At 50.4% G+C, this 16686-nt stretch overlaps 1 protein-coding gene across 10 annotated transcripts in view; it reads left to right on the forward strand.

Annotated features, from left to right (window-relative positions):
- The window catches only part of LOC123757285 (high affinity cAMP-specific and IBMX-insensitive 3',5'-cyclic phosphodiesterase 8B), a 787483-nt gene that overhangs the window by 364456 nt on the left and 406341 nt on the right, over positions 1 to 16686 (forward strand). For all 10 annotated transcript variants that reach the window (XR_011228393.1, XM_069323843.1, XM_069323837.1 and 7 more), the window contains 2 exons: positions 100 to 309; positions 15985 to 16124. Coding sequence is in view for 9 of the 10 variants with exons in the window: in XM_069323843.1 (XP_069179944.1) it covers positions 100 to 309; positions 15985 to 16124 (350 nt within the window). In the remaining variant the exon portion in view is untranslated. The remainder of the gene's footprint in view (positions 1 to 99; positions 310 to 15984; positions 16125 to 16686) is intronic.

A 16686-nucleotide genomic window follows, 5' to 3' on the forward strand; every position in this document is an offset into this window, starting at 1 on the left:
TTTTTTCTGTATAACAACATATTTTAAATTCTGAACATGATTAGTTGCTCAAATATGTCAATAAATTATGTAATGCATTCTTATCTTTTCCTTCTCCAGTATGTTAACCGTGCTTGTGAGAACCTCATGGGGTACTCGGTAGATGATGTGGCTGGCCGCAGTTTATGGGAGATACACAGCTCTGGCAATCACAAGCACAGAACTTCAGTTGATTTTAAAACATCATTGGAGCATCAGAGAGCAGGAACAGATCACAGACAAATATCGGATCATAGACAGACAGTTGAGCACAGAACGGGCGAGTCTAAAGTAAGTTCTATTTAACTTACTAGAGTAAGTCAGTTCTGTTTATCTATTTCTGTTTGTTTCCTAAGTTCTCAGACCTTATAATTATGTATGAATTTACTGTGGAGAGTCCCTCCAGCTCCCTGGAGCTATACTGGACTGATGTGTGTGTACTGTATATTAGACCGTGGCAACAGTCAATTGATGGAGTTATAGGCCTGTTGGGGACACTTGCCAGAACCTGGCCCTCCCCCCCTCCCCTCAGAGAAGCATGATGAGCAATGGCCTATAGATACCCCCATGTAGTTCAAAGCAGTCTATGTTTGCCATCTACCCGGTCAGACACCCAGAAAGGTAGGAATCCCAAAACAAACTACAACTGGTTAAACATTGCAAACTGAAAGCCAAATGAGCAAGCAGAACTTCCCAATCAGAAAACAAGCAAACAAGCATGATGTCACCAGAGCTGCCACTCCGTTGTCTTCACAACTGGGAGGGGGAAGGAAGGGTCCCAGACCTTCCGCACCGGCTACCCAATCCCAGTTCTGAGGCTGTTGTGTTGGGTGGTAGTCGATCGACTCTGGCTCCAGTCTTCGAGCAGTGCTGTGCCTTGGTGTAGTGGTTTGCGAGCCAGGTGTTATTCCAGAAGTACTGGGGCTGCATGTGCCTAGGGTTCCCTTGCCTAGGTGCCCTGTAAGTACTGCCCTTGCAGTTTGGGCAGTCAAGGTTGTTGCTGTCAAGGACTCAAGGTACTGTGCAGCTGTCTTATAATATGCATAGTGACTGCTTCTGTTCCTCCTGGAGATGTTGTTCTTTTGTGGGATGTTTCTATTGTTTTGTTTTGCCTGGTGGGGGAGTAGGACCACTTGTATTATTTTGTTGGCTCGCCACTACGTTCCCATGATTGCACATGTTGCAGGGTGTTCAGCATTTTCTTTGGTAGTTCTGGGATAACTGGTTACCAGTGCCTTGCCTGGGATTCCCATAGCAGTCAGTCTAAGGGCCCTGGAAACACCCATTGGGGGCTCATTGGTCCAATGAATGTGTCCTCTCAGTCCCATCTCACTTCGCTCGAGTTTGAAGGTTGCTGTCCCCCCCCTTGTCTCAGGGTGACACTCACCATCTTTGTCTCCGCCGTGCTGCCTATTGGGTCAGTGACACCTTTGACCTTTCCTTGCTTGTACTCCAATTTGCCCAGTCCACTGATATTGATATTCAGGTGCAGGCAACTTCAGCATTGCATGCGTGGTTTAGGTTGCTGCAACGCGATAGATTGGTTGCCTTTTAGGATTCCCTGCAACTGCTCGGCTTTGGTTATAGGGACCTGGACTTGGGGGTGTTAGTTGCCTCAACTTTGGTTTTGTCTGTGCTCTCTTGTCCTTCCCCTGCTGTGATTCTTCCTGCTCCCCCTTCCCCTGCTCCTGGCTCCCAAACGTCTGAGGGTTTCAAAGTCGCAGCAGGGCTTTCTTGGTAGTTAGACTCGGGCGCCCTTGGGGGACTTCCCCTACTGGATCAGTGCCGGAGGCATTCGAGTCTGTTCCTCCTTCCGGGACTTTTGGGTCATACCAATGGGCTCCCTTCTTTCCTGCATTTCTGGTAGACTCAGCCTTTTCTCTAGAAGTAGAGGGTTTGGAGGACAGCTTGGCCCTGGGTCCTGCTGTGGAGGATCCCGGGGCTGGGGATGAGTTGACTTGGGGGCTTGGGCCCCATTTGACCCCGCTTGAGTATTGATACCCTCGGCATGGGGATTGTTATTACAGGAAAAGGGGTTTTCTTATCTCCCTTCCCTGTACGAGTTTGACATGCACTCCTTCCCGGGTTCTGTTCCGGATTCCTTTGGGTTCCTTTGTACCCTCCTTCCGGAGGTTTTCGGTCTCCCGCATCCCACCGAGGGAGTTGTGGGTGGCCCTTCGGCTTACCACCTGCGAGACCCGGATTACACCTTGATAATGGATCCTTCTTCTTTTGGGTTTGGTTCCTCTTTTCATTAACCCTCAAACCGCTAGGGGCCCAAATGGAATTCACACCCACAGGCGCAACAAAAAAAAAAATCCAAAAAATTCTTTCGTCTTATAGAAGTGTTCATTTTTGTTCCCTGATCACAGAAAAAAAAAATCGTAGGTGGCATATTTTAGCCGCAAGAGGGTAGGGAAGTGTGGCAAAAAAGGGGCGTTGACAGAGCCTTCGCCAGACGAGGTCTACTCCGCCCGAGCTGTCAGACGGCAGTTGCCACAAATATATTATTACCTAATTATTTCAATGTCTCTGATTGATATTTTCTTAGTTTTTTTGCAGTAATATTATTCCATACAGTGAATTGTGGTATATTTATATTATAATAATAATAATAATAATAATAATTTTTATTTAGGCAAAGGTACATACATAAAGAGATTTTACAAAGTTTGTTGGCTTTATAGATAAGAGCTAGTACATACAATGCCTAAAGCCACTATTACGCAGAGCGTTTCGGGCAGGAAAAAACACTACTGACTAAAGCTTAAAACTAATGGGTAAAAAGAAAAAATGCGTTGAGTACAAATAAAAATAGAGGTAAAAGAGGGGGGAACATTGTTGAAAAAACAGCACAAATACAATTACAAATTATTACAGAAAATTACATTAAAACAGCGTTGAATTGTAAAACAAAAAAAAAAAAAACATACATGGGTTGACAATAGAGAGGTAAGGTAGGTTACAGGGAATTTATTAGGTATAGCTTCGTTTTTAACTTAAACTGGTTGAGAGAGGTACTGTCTTTAACATGGTTGGGAAGGTCATTCCACATCCTGGGCCCCTTGATTTGTAGAGCATTTCTGGTTTGATTAAGTCGTACTCTAGGAATATCAAAACTGTATTTATTTCTGGTGTGGTGCTCATGGGTTCTGTTACAACCTTCTATGAAGCTTTTGAGATCAGGATTGGCATTACAATTTAGCGTTTTGTATATGTATAGTACACATGAGAGAATGTGCAGTGACTTAATGTCTAACATATTCAGGGATTTGAATAGGGGTACCGAGTGATGTCTGGGGCCAGAATTGGATATTGTCCTAATAGCAGCTTTGTGTTGAGTAATTAGAGGACGTAAGTGATTTTGGGTAGTAGAGCCCCAAGCACAAATACCATAGTTGAGATATGGATAGATAAGGGAGTAATAGAGAGTCACCAGGGCAGGGCGTGGTACATAATATCTGATCTTAGAAAGAATGCCCACAGTTTTTGAAACTTTTTTTGATATGTTTAGAATGTGTCCCTGGAAATTCAGCTTGTGGTCAATGAGAATGCCAAGGAATTTGCCATCTAATTTGTTACAAATTTGGGTATTGTTTATTTTGAGATTTATTTGATTAAAGGATTTATTGCCAAACAGAATATAGAAAGTTTTGTCAATGTTAAGGGTGAGTTTGTTGGCAGTTAGCCACAGATGGACTTTATTTAGCTCAGTATTTACTGTGGCATTTAGAGCAAGGGGATCAGGACTGGAGTAAATGAAGGTTGTGTCGTCAGCAAATAGGATTGGTTTGAGGTGTTGGGAGGCATTTGGAAGGTCATTAATGTAGATGAGAAAGAGGAGAGGGCCAAGTATGCTGCCCTGGGGAACACCAATGTTGATGGGTAGGGTGGGCAGTCTTATAAAATGTGTGAACCATCGCTGTACTCAAAATTATGGTGTGCATATTAGTGATTCAATTATTCTGTTTATAAAACAATAAACAAATAGTTTTGTTGTTGTTACACTATATACACAGGTTATATATAAGTATTTGCATGTTTTGTACACCATAACGAACTACTAAGTTGGTCTTGTGAGTCAAAAAGCAACGAGGAGTGATCGCCAAACACCAGCGAGCCACTCACTGCTACTCCCTCCCCTCAACACCACCTCACTCACCCTCATTCACCTCCCACAATACTCTTTCTGTATTTATTCACTATACACAGACGTTATATATACGTATTTACATGTTTTGTTCATAATAACTGTACATCTAAGCTTGTATGGTGAGTAAAGACACAAAGACGTAGCTACTCACACAGTCAGCTGATCGGCGGCCGCCCTCAAGGCCAGACGCACTAATATTTGTCCTCCAACAATATTGTTTGTGGTGTTATTACGCTATATACACACATTATATATAAGTATCTACCTGTTTTATTCACCATACCTGAACAAATAAGCTGGTATGGTGCCCAAAGATCATAGTGGCCATCAGTAAACAACATGCCAAGTCGTGCAGACGACGCTCCTCCCTCACCAAAATGGCGGCTCCCAACCTACTCCTCTTGCTGTTATCTCACACTATACATACGTTATATATAAGTATCTACATTTGTGTTCACCATGGCGAACCACTAAGCTGGTATGGTGAGTGCAGTCAATAAATGGTGGCCACACACAGTCAGAAAACGACGCCACAACCCTCCCTCCCACAGTCTTACTCCTCCCTCCATGGAGCACAGCGCTAAATATCACCACAATCCTGCTATTATCAGAATTCTGGTCAGTTTTATCACAGTCAGGGGACTTCAGTAATACTATCACTGCTAAATAATAGCAGTATCATTTATATTATGGTATTTGTAGGCGACGCTGTGGTCACAAGCTGAACAGCGGTGCTGTGAGCTCGTGCTGCATGCGCCAGCCTTGGTGGCTTGCTCAATACTGACACTGTAACACCCAAGAATGTTGGCCTGGATTTTTTTTCTGGGTGGCATCTGGCAACTATCGGTCATGGCTGTACTATAGCTGCCCCTATCCCAGGCAGGGCATTTAAATTATAGCGCTAGACACGAAATCATATATAAATGATGTGCGCGGTTTTGGTTTTGTCACTGATATCGTTTATATATGATATGCACGGTTTGAGGGTTAATGGGTGCCTTATGAGGTGCCGGAGTCTTTTTGACTGGCAGACTGCCCTTTCTTTTTATTGGGGGCGTAGCATGCATTCTGTTGGACCCGCACGCCTGAATGGCAGGAGTCGACTACTGTCGTTCAGGTTTACCTGGGGGGTGACTTGGAGCACATCAATGCATGCTTGTTTGACCCCGTGCTTCCTGGCAAAATCGGCCAGGTGAAGCTTCACATGCAGGTTCCCTCCCTTTTGGCTTCCCTGGTAGCCAAGGATTGTGCGCACCTGTGGGCATTTGGATTCGGTATTGTGCTTCTTTTTCCATCCTGGAGCTGTCTTTGGACTGGCTCGAGGAGGGTGTGGAGGAGCTGGGTTCCGGGTCGGTGTCCGGTGTACTTGCCTCGACAGATTGGGCGTCGGCTGCCATGTAAAAATTGTTTGCAGCGATTCTGAAGGAATTTGTGTCTTTTCTTTGCTTCTCGCCTTGCGTGCTGACAGGTGGTGCTCGTCCACCCTTTGAAATTTGCTTGGGCCCTGGCTCTTAGTTTTGTCCCTTTTTTTGTTTTGTCCATTGCTGTTTGAAACGTCTGCGTTGGTGCATTTTCTGCAGGCGGCTTCGTCTAGTTGCCGGCCTATGTTGGACTTGTTGGTTCTCGGGGGAAGGGGGCATGGGTGTCCTGCCCGGGAGAGTTGGGCCAAGGCTCGGGGTTCCTTCAGTCGTCATAAGTCAGTGATGCCAGATTTGAGGCCGACCCCTCCTGCGGAGCCGTCGACTTCTGGTTGGCGCAGTGCTCGCTCTGAGCTTCGGTCAGGTTCTTGTTAGGGTTGTCGGTCCTCACGGTTCACCACATTGATAGGGCGATGGGGAGGAGGCTCGTGCTGTATGCTCACACCTGGTCCCAGGAATCATGGGCGATTCCAGCCATTTCCTCCGGCCTGTGGTGGCATTGGGTGGCTCCTCCTCCTTTGAGGGGTTCAGGGCTTGTGGAGCAGGCCTCTTCCCTGTGCGCTGTCGGGTCTTCATGACGTGGGCACGCATGGGCGTGGTCGAAACAATGACGTCCCTCAGGTGGGTTTCCCACCTGTTTCCAGTTCTGCAATGGGACTGTGTGGACCAGAGGTTCATTCTGGACTTGTCCTGTCTGAACCCATGAGTCTTTTGTCCCTTCTTTTGGATGACCACACTGTTCCAGGTCAGGCTGCTTTTCAAGCCGGGCACTTGGATGGTGTCCCTGGACCTCCAAGATGCGTATTGGCACATCCCGATTCATTCAGGATTCAGGGACTGACTTGGTTTTGTCATGGGGTGGCACACTGTTTTTGTTTCCTTCCATTTGGCTTGATTCTGGCACCTCGCATTTTTACACACCATACCCCGGTCGTGGTGACCCGTTTGTGTCTGTTAGGGGTTTGGGTTCTTGTCTACCTTGACGACTGGCTGGTCTGGGCTACCAGCTGGTCCTCGTGCCTGCTCACAAGGGATTTGATTATTTCCGTGCTTGCCTGGTCGGGTTCTTGGTGAACTATAGGAAGTCTCATTTGGTTCCCTCTCAGGTTCGGGCTTGGCTGAGTCTTATGTGGGACTCTCGGACTACTTCCTTGTCTCTCCCTCCAGTGGCATTGCTGTAGCTGCAGTTCCACCTTTGGCTATTTTTGGAGGGCACCCGGGTCACTTGTCGGTCACTCGAGCAGCTTTGTGGGAGTCTGAACCTCACCGTGCTATTCTACCCATCAAGTTGAATCTAGCTTTGGCAGCTGTTCTGGTTCCTTCCGGGACGTCTCTTCCGCCGCTCACGTGATCACTGGCTTCGGACCCTGGAGGCCATGCGTCGGCTGCTGCGTCGCCGGTTTCCTCTTTAGGTTTTTTGGGTTTCAGTCCTGTGGCACCAACCTGAACCCTTGCTCAATGTGTTCACGGATGCGTCATCTCTTGGTTGGGGCTTTGTGACCAGGGCTCACCAAGTCAGCCAGGGTCAGTGGGATCCGTCCTTCTGTCGGGCTCCCAGCACAGTGTGGGAGTTCACGCACTGTCCTGGGAGTGCGCGAACACTGTGCGCACTGTGGGAGCTTCAGCTTCAGCTAACTCTTTAGCTTCAGAGGGTTCATGTTACTCGCGGATCGACGTTTTTGACTCCATACGGACTGCTTCCTGATGGTTCATTGCATGAACTGAGGGGGTTCGATGCGGTCCTTGGCTTTTTGGGGCTGGTCGTTTCGGGTGACTCGTCTGCTGTGAGTTTTCGGGGATTAGCTTTTTTGGCAGTTTATATCCAGGGGGTGTCCAACTTCCTGGCAGAGGGCCTGTCCTGTTTCATTCCCCTGTCAACAGAATGGATGGACGACAACGGCTCATTCCTTTGGCTCTGCCAGACGTTCGGGTGCCCGGGGGTGGATCTCTTCACATCACCGTAGTTTAGGCATCTCAGTTTGTAGTGCCCATCCCTGATTTCAAGGTCATCAGGGTCAATGCCTTTTGACTGGACTGGTTGAGGCGGGGTTACCTTTACTTCCATTCCCTAGTTCGGTTGTTGCGTCAGGTCCTGGCTCACTTAGAAACTTACCAAGGGAGAGTAGTCCTGTTGACCCCTTGGTTGTCAGTCCAGCCTTGGTTTCAGGCACTGGTTGCTTAGTGTCCGAACCCGAGGGTCTTCCTGCGGCTCCGCCTCTTTCAGCAGATCGGTCCGGTCTGGTACGTGGCTGGTTCAATCTTCTCCTCTGATCTTCACGTCTGGTCTTTTTGACGCAGGTTTATCACCACTTGTATGGTGATCGGATAGCTTCATTGATGGTGTCCCACCTGCGAGTCTCATCTTGGCGGCAGTATGAAGTTTCCTGGTGGTCCTTTCGGCATTTCTTGACTCTTCGTAGATTGTCTTCGATTTCTGATCAGGGTTGTTTTGTCCTTTCTCTCTCTTGGTTATTTTAGGACCGTCACCGTATGCCAAATACTGTCGCCTCATATTGTTCAAGGCTGGTGGAGCCGCTTCAGCTTGCATTCAGGGTGGATTTCACTTATGCTCCGATCCGCAAACTTTTTAGGGCATTGTTTCACCTCTGGCCTGCTCATGTGCCACCTGAGCTATCCTGGTCATTGGACCCCGTGCTCTCGTTTCTCTCTCTTCCTCAGTTTGTGGTGGTCCCTTCTGTTCTGGACTGTTTTTCTAAGGCTTTTCTATGTTGCATTGGCCTCTAGGAGTTGGATCAGTGAGCTTCATGCTCTACTCTGGTGCAGGGGTTTCTGCTCTTTAGGTCCTGGTGGTTGTTTTGTTTGTTTGCAGTCGTCTCCTTCTTTTCTGGCATAGAATGAGATTGCTGTTTTTGGAGGGGTCCTTGGGTTGTTGATGCTTGGTTGGTTCGGCCGGAGGTGCATCATGCTTTGTATTTGGTTGCTGCTCTTTGCCGTTACTTACGTGCCATGGCCTCTGTGGCAGGGTACTCGCTTTGGGTTAACCCAGTTTCCCTTCTTCCCTATTCCAGGGCTCAGCTCTCCCAGGTCGTCTGCAGGATTATTCGGTCCATCCAGCCTGCGGTCTATCCCCATGCTCACGACGTTTGTAAGTTCGCAGCTTTGGCTGCTGTTTTTGGTAATATGTCCTGGGCTGCCATTTGGGCATGGGGCTTTTGGAGGTCAAACAGGGTCCTGGCCACACAGTACCTTGTTAATGTTCCGGGCCCTTTCTGTGGGGAGCCCCTACAGCACCCTGGAGCTTATCGGGCTAATGTATGTTATGTTAGACCGGGACATTAGCTATGGAGTTCAGACCTACCAGGGACCAGTGCCAGAACCTGGCCCCTTCAGAGAGGTTTCAGGGAGCAATGGCCCTGGAAAACCCTATATGGTTGGGGGTTTTCCTTATCTGCTATCGACCAGGATCAGGCACCCAGAAAGGTAGGCATAACAAAACAAAACCCCACATGGTAAAAACTACAACAAAAACCTAACAGAGAGGTAGAAAATGCCCTACAATCCCAAAGAACGATCAAACAATTAATTTACTGCCGTGCCGGTCGTCCGCACAGCCCTCCCCCCCCTCCAGGAGGGGGAGGGGGGCCCCGGGCCTCACCGCGTCGGGTGCCTTCAGTTCGCAAGCTAGTGTCAACCAGGATAGACGCTTCTCTGGCCTCAAATTCCTGGGTGGTGTTTGCCTCATGTGGCGTTCTCTGCTGTCTTTGTGTATTGTGTGGTGGCCAGGAGTACCTCATCAGTGCCAGGGCTGCATGCGCCTAGGGGTTTCCTTCCCTAGGCGCCCTGTGAGTACTGCCCTTGCATGTCAGGGTTATCTTCTCTGGGGCATTCGGGAACCGCTCCTGTAGGGGTTCTTGCTGCTCGGCATTTGCCTCGCCTTTGGGGCCAGCTGGGGTTTGGGGCCCTTGTTTGGCCTTGGGTAGGGAGTGGTTGTTGTGCTGGTTAGGGCGTCAAGGTGTTGCACAGCCTGTCACCTAAGCAGCGGTCGGTTCCTGTTGCCTCTGGAGACTGTGTACTTTTGCGGGGTTTTTCTTTTGTTTTGTTTTTGTTTGCCTGGTGGAGGTTCTGCCTCGTGGGTCTATAGTCCCCCTGATATTGTTCTGGTGGCCCTCTGCTAGGCCCGTGCTTGTACACATCTCAGGGAATTTTCAGTATTATCATCTACCCTTGTTGTTGGGTTTCTCAACCGGTAAGCAACACCTTGCCTGGGCTTCCTGTAGTTGCTAACCTACGGGCCCTGGAAACCCCTGTCGGGGCTCGGGGACCCCATGGATGCATCTCCCGAGTTCCAGCCTGCCTTGTGTGGGTTTGAAGATTGCAGTGTGCTCTTGTCTCAGGGAGACAGTCACCTGTTTTGCCTCCGTCATGCTGCCTGTTGGGTCAATGACACCTTTGACCCGGAGTCTTGCGAGTCATGTTCTCTGCTTGTGCTCCAGTTTTACTCTGAGGATGTTCCTATTAGGGTACAGGCAGCATCAGCATTGCATGTTAGATTTAGGTTATTGTAACGTGCTAGGTTGGTTTCCCACCCGGATGCCCCGAGGCTGCCCCGTTTTGGCTTTAGGGACCCTGACCTGGGGGCGTTGGTCGCTTTAGCTCTAGCCGCACCCCCTGGTCCTTCCCCTGTGGTTCTTCCTGCACCTCCCTTCCCCCCACCCCTGTGTCCGGCTCCAAAACGTCTGAGGGTTTCGGCCTCGGCACAGGATTTAGTTGGTAATAAGACTTGGGCTGCTTCGGGGGCTGCCCCATCTGGGTCGGGGACGGAGGCATTTGAGCCGGTTCCTCCTGCCGAGGCTTCTGGGTCCCGCCAGCAGACCCCCTTCTTGTTTGCCTTTCCCTTGGACTCTGCCTTTTCTTCAGGGGTAGAGGGTTTGGAGGACGGCTCTGCCCCGGGTCCCGACGTGGGGATCCTGGGCTGGGGAGGAGTCGACCTGGGGGCCTTGGGCCCCCTGTGACCTCCGCTTGGGTGCTTTTGCCTTCCTTGCGGGGCTTATTGTTGCAGGGGGAAGGGTTTTCTTACCCCCCTTCCCTGTATGAGTATGATTTGGGTTCGGCTCCTCCCCAGGTTCGGTTCCGGGCGCGTTTGGGTACCTCGGATCCATCTTTCCAGGGGTTTGCTACTTCCCTTATCTCTGCGAAGGTGGCTTGGGAAGCTCTTGCTGCATACTTCTTGCGAGACCCGGGTTATGCCTCCCCAATGGATCCGTCCTCGTTTGAGTTCGGTTCTTTTTCCCGTTTTTGGGTGCATTTGGAGGTTCCGGAGTCTTCCTGGCTGGCAGACTGCCCTTTTTTTTCGTTGAGGGCGTGGCATGGGTTCTGTCGGACCCGCACGCTTGATTGGCGGGAAACTGCTACTTTTATGCAGGTTTACCTGGGGGGTGAGTTTGAGCACCTTAATGCTTGCTTATTCGCTCTCGTACTTTCTCGGGATGTTGGCCTTTTCCAGCTTCACGTGCAGGTTCCTCAGCTTTCGGCTTCGTTGGTTGCAGAGGAGTTTCGCTCCTGTGGGCATTTGGCTTCGGTCTTGTGTTTCTTTTCCCTTCTCGAGCTGTCTTCTGCTTGGCTTGAGGAGGATGTGGGAGCATTGAGTGATGGGCCTTCGTCCGGGGCGCTGTCTTCGGCAGCTAGGGCGTCGGCTGCACTGTTGAAGCTCTTTGCGCCCATCCTGAAGGAAGCGGTGTCTCTGTTTTTTGCTTATCACCTCGCGTGCTGTCAAGCTGTGCTCGACCTCTCTTTGGATTCCGCTTGGGCCCTGGCTCTTAGGTTTTCGTCTCCATTTTGTCCGTTGTTGTTTGCAGAGACTGCGGTCTCTCAGTTTCTGCACGCGGCTTCGTCCAGTTGTCGTCCTATGGTGGACTTGTTGATTCTCCGAAGCGGTTGTTCTTGACAGTTTCAGAGGGGTCGTGCCAGGGTTCAGGGTTCCGCTGGTCGAGGTGGGCCCATTGGTGCCAGTTTCTGAGCCGTTGTTCCCTTTGGGGCCGGCGTCGTCTGGTCGGCGCAGTGATTGCCCTGTTCGACGTTTGGGTTCTCGTAAGGGGCGTCGGCCCTTTCGTGGTTCGCCTTGTTGACGGGGTGATGGGGGGAAGGCTCGCTCTGTTTGCTTACGTTTGGTCCCACGATTTGTGGGCCTTTTCGGTCGTGTCATCCGGCCTGCGGTGGCGTTGGGCGACTCTTCCTCCCTTGGGGGGTTCGGGGCTAACAGGGCAGGTTTCCTCTCCTGCGCTTCAAGTCATCTTGGAGTGAGTGTGCTTAGGGCGTGGTCGAAACGACTACGTCCCTCAGGTGGGTTTCCCGTCCGTTTCCAGTACCGAAACGGGGCTGTGAGGATATGAGATTCATTCTGGACTTGTCCTGTCTGAACCCCTGGATTCCTTGCCCCTCCTTTCGGATGACTACTCTATCTCAGGTTTGGCTTCTGTTGCAGCCGGGTGCCTGGATGGTGTCCCTAGACCTCTAGGACGCCTATTGGCACGTTCCTATTCATCCAGGGTTCAGGGACTGGTTAGGTTTCGTGGTGGGGCGTCATGCTTACCGTTTTCAATGCCTACCTTTTGGCTGGAATCTGGCATCTCACATTTTCACGCGTCTGACCCGGGTTGTGGTGACCCGTCTGCGTCTTCTAGGGATTCGGGTTTTGGTCTACCTCGACGACTGGCTGGTGTGGGCTCCCAGTCGGTCGGCTTGTCTGCTCGCCAGGGACATGGTTCTTTCCCAGCTCGCCAGGTTCGGGTTCCTGGTGAACTGGAGGAAGTCCCATCTGGTTCCGTCCGAGGTTCGGACCGGGCTGGGTCTTGTTTGGGATTCTTGGACCACTTCCTTGTCTCTCCCTCCAGAGGCATTGTTGCGGCTGCAGGATAGCCGTCGGATGTTTCTGAGGGGGTCCCGGATCACTCGGCTGATGCTCGAGCGGTTGTGCAGGAGTCTGAACTTCGCCGTGCTCGTCTACCTGTCTGGCCGGGTTTGGCTTCGGCGTCTGTTTTGGTTCCTTCGGGGAGTCCCTTCCGCCTCGCTCGCGATCGTTGGGTTCATTCTCCGTGGGCCTTGTGTTGGTTGCTGTGTCACCGGCTTCCTCTTCAGGGTTTTCGGGGTTCAGTGCCTTGGCACCTTCCTGAGCCATCGCTCGATGTGTTCACGGATGCGTCGTCTCTCGGCTGGGGCTTTGTGACCAGTGCTCACCAGGCAGGCCAGGGACGGTTGGGTCCGTCCTTCCGTCGGGCTCACAGCACGGTTCTGGAGTTCGCGGCAGTCTGGCTCGCGCTTCGGAGTGTTTGTGTCGCTGAGGGATCGACCATTCGCCTCCATTCGGACTGTTCTCCGGTGGTTCATTGCCTGAACCGCGGGAGTTCTCTTCGGTCCTTGGCTCTTTGGGGTTGGTCTCTTCGAGTGGTTCGTCTGCTGGATTCTCGGTGTTTGGCTCTCCGTGCGGTTCATGTCCGGGGAGTGTCCAATGTTCTGGCGGACGGTCTGTCACGCTTCCATCCCCTGTCCACGGAGTGGACGGTCGACGATGACTCGTTTCGTTGGATCTGCCAGACAGTACGGTCTCCCAGATGTGGACCTCTTCGCGTCGGCTTGGTCTCTGCGTCTCCCAATCTATGTGACGCCCTTCCTCGACTGCGAGGCATTCGCGGTGGATGCCTTTCAGCAGGACTGGTCGAGGTGGGGTTACCTGTACCTCTTTTCCCGGTCCAGCTGTTGCTTCGAGTTCTGGTTCGGTTGGAGACATTCCCAGGGAGAGTAGTCCCTGTGGCCCCTTGGTGGCCGGCCCAGCCTTCGTTTTCGATGCTCTTGGTCCGGTGCCCAAACCCGGGATGTTTCCCGCGGCTCCGCCTCTTTCAGGAAGTCGGCCCGGTCCGGTATAGGGCTGGTTCGAACTTCTCCTCTGCTCTTCGCGTCTGGTCTTTTTGATGCGAGTGTATCACCATTTCAATGGTGATCAGGTGGCTTCGTTGATGGTGTCCCACCTGAGAGCTTCGTCTCGGCGACAGTATGAAGTTTCCTGGCGTTCTTTTCGCCATTTTCTGGCTCTTCGTAGGTTGTCTCCTCTTTCGGATCGGGTTGTCTTGTCCTTTCTTTCTTGGCTTTTTCAGGACCGTCATTTGATGCCTAATACTGTCGCCTTGTATCATGCGGCGCTGGCGGAGCCGCTCAAGCTAGCGTTCGGGGTGGACGTCATATCTGCCCCATTTCGTAAGCTTTCCCGTGCTATGTTTCACCTCCGGCCTGCTCATGCTCCTCCTGAGCCGTCCTGGTCATTGGACAGGGTGCTCTCCTATCTTTCCTCTCCTCAGTTTGTGGTGGCCCCTTCGGTCCAGGATTGTTTTTCCAAGGCTTTGTTTTTGTTGGCATTGGCCTCTGGGGGCCGGGTAGGGGAGCTTCATGCTCTTCTCCGGTGCAGGGGTTTCTGCTCTTTTGGTTCTGGGGGTAGGTTTGCCCGTTTGCAGCCTTCTCCATCTTTTCTGGCGAAGAACGAGATGGCTGGTTTCCGGAGGGGTCCGTGGGTCATTGATGCTTGGTTGGTTCGGCCGGGGGTGCATCATGTGTTGTGTCCGGTTGCAGCACTTTGCCGTTACCTGCGCGCTTCAGCTGGGGTGGCTGGGGATGTGCTTTGGGTTGATCCGGTTTCCCTCATTCCCTGTTCCAGGGCTCCGGTCTCCCAGGTTGTCCACAGGGTTATTAAGTCTAGCCAGCCCGCGGTCTATCCTCGCGCCCATGACGTTCGGAAGTTTGCAGCTTTGGCTGCCGTGTTTGGTAACATGTCTTGGGCTCATATTCGGAAGCGTGGATTTTGGAAGTCGAACAGGGTCCTGGCCGCCCGTTATTTGATGAACGTCCCTGCTCCTCAGCGTTCTTGTGTTGCTTTGGGTTGAAGGTTGCAGCCAGTTGTCTCAACTTTGCGTTGAGGAGTTTGTGACCGCCACCTCCCAGGTAAGTCCCTAGTTCCTTCTCTTTGGGTATGTAGCTCCAGGAAGCCATAGGGGCTCCGCACAGAAAACCAGCGTTGAATGTAATGAAACGCCATTTTCTGGATGAACCCCGGAGGCTCCCTGGCTACCCTCCCTCCCATCCGGTCGGCGGGGTTTTTCGCGTTGGTTGAAGCCTAGTTTCCGAACTGAAGGACAGCCGGCGCAGTGAGGTCCGGGGTCCCCCTCCCTCTCCAGGGGGGGGGAGGGCTGCGCAGACAACCGGCGCGGCAGTAAATTGATTGTTTGATTGTTCTTTGGGATTGTAGGGAGTTTTCTACCTCTCTGTTTGGTTTTTGTTGTAGCTTTTACCATGTAGGGGGTTTGTTTTGTTATGCTTACCTTTCTGGGTGCCTGACCCCGGTCGAATGGCAGATAAGGAAAAACCCCAACCATATGGGGGTTTTCCAGGGCCATTGCTCCCAGAAACCTCTCTGAAGGGGCCAGTTCCTGGTGCTGGTCCCTGGTAGGTCTGAACTCCATAGCTAATGTCCCAGTCTAACATAACATACATTAGCCCGATAAGCTCCAGGGAGCCTCCGGGGCTTACCCAGAAAAAGGCGTTTCATTACATTCAACGCTGGTTTTTTGGACATGTGTAGCATTGGGTTGCAGGTTGCAGCCAGTTGTCTCAACTTCTAGTTGAGGAGCGAATGGTGGCCGCCTCCCGAGTAAGTCCCTCTTTTCCTTTATTTTCTGTTAGGTAGCTCCAGGGAGCCAGAGGGGCTCTCCAAAGAAAACTAGCATTGAATGTAATGAATTTACAATTTACTGGTTGAGACCCAGAGGCTTCCTGTCAACCTTCTCTCCCTCCAGTCGGCATTTTTTTGCATTTTTGATATTCAGCCTCAGAACTGGGGTTGAGTAGCCAGCGTGGAAGGTCTGGGACCCCCCTTCCCTCTCCCAGGGACGGGGAGTTGTGCAGGCAGAGGCACTGTGGCTGTGATGATGTCATGCTTATTTGCTTTTTTTTGATTGGGGAGTACTGCTTGCTCGTTCGGCTTTAGGTTTGCAATGTTTAACCAGCTATAGTTTGTTTTGGGATTCCTACCTTTCTGGGTGCCTGACTTGGTAGATGGCACACTGCTTCCAACTACATGGGGGTGTCTATAGGCAATTGCTCCTTGTGCCTCTGAGGGAGCCAGGTTCTGGCTTGTGGTCTCCGGTAGTCCTAGTACTCCATCAATTAACTGTTTCTATGGTCTAATATATACACACATCAGCCCGGTATAGCTCCGAGGAGCCTCAGGGTCTCCCAGAAAATGGCGTTTCATTACATTCAATGCTGGTTTTTTGCCTGTTAGGCTGTTAATTGACTTTGGTAAGCAAAATTTCACAAGCTGTATATGTATATGTGCATGTTTAAGTTTCATCATTTTTAAAACATCATAAAGTATATAATGCCTATTTACAGGTTAACTTAGATATCTCAGAAGCTGTCAACATGCAAATGAGACGGGGAAGAGAATGGGAAGGTGTGGTTACATGTCGGCGGAAATCTGGGGACACAGTAAACCTACCTTCAAAAGTTATTCCTATTGCACCACTTATGAGGTAAAATTCCTTTTAATAATGTTTATATTTCTATTAGGTTTTAATTAAACTCCCCTTGCCACCATTTTTTGTATATAGACCATGTACATCCTTCTTTTGTGAGTCATTTTAATCTTAAGTAAGATTTATACTCATTACATATATTCAATTTTTTTGTTTATTATGCACCCCATACCCATCCCATGGGCGGTGGTGTAAAGAATTACAGAGGCACATAATCAGTTCAGGAACTGAACCCTCTAGTTCGTTTAACTAAGCAAATAACAATCTTTTGATGCTAGTTACAAAATTATTAATGTTATATATACATGTACACATACTCATGCATACATGTGAAGTGTCCAAAATTTGCTTACTGTAAGTAATGCATGCACATAACTGTAAAGCTGCCGCCCAGTTGGGTGGATGTGCAGCAAGACTAGTAACTGTGCGACTCATCATAGATGTAAAGTGCCTTGTATAGTGACTGTTGTGAGCCTCTTGTTGAATCACATGCGACACAAAAGATTATTGATGTGTGTATTTGTGTGGGTGATTAAATATGTATGTGTATGTATATATG

The sequence above is a fragment of the Procambarus clarkii genome, chromosome 13 (assembly GCF_040958095.1).
Source record: "Procambarus clarkii isolate CNS0578487 chromosome 13, FALCON_Pclarkii_2.0, whole genome shotgun sequence".
Lineage (NCBI taxonomy): Eukaryota > Metazoa > Arthropoda > Malacostraca > Decapoda > Cambaridae > Procambarus > Procambarus clarkii.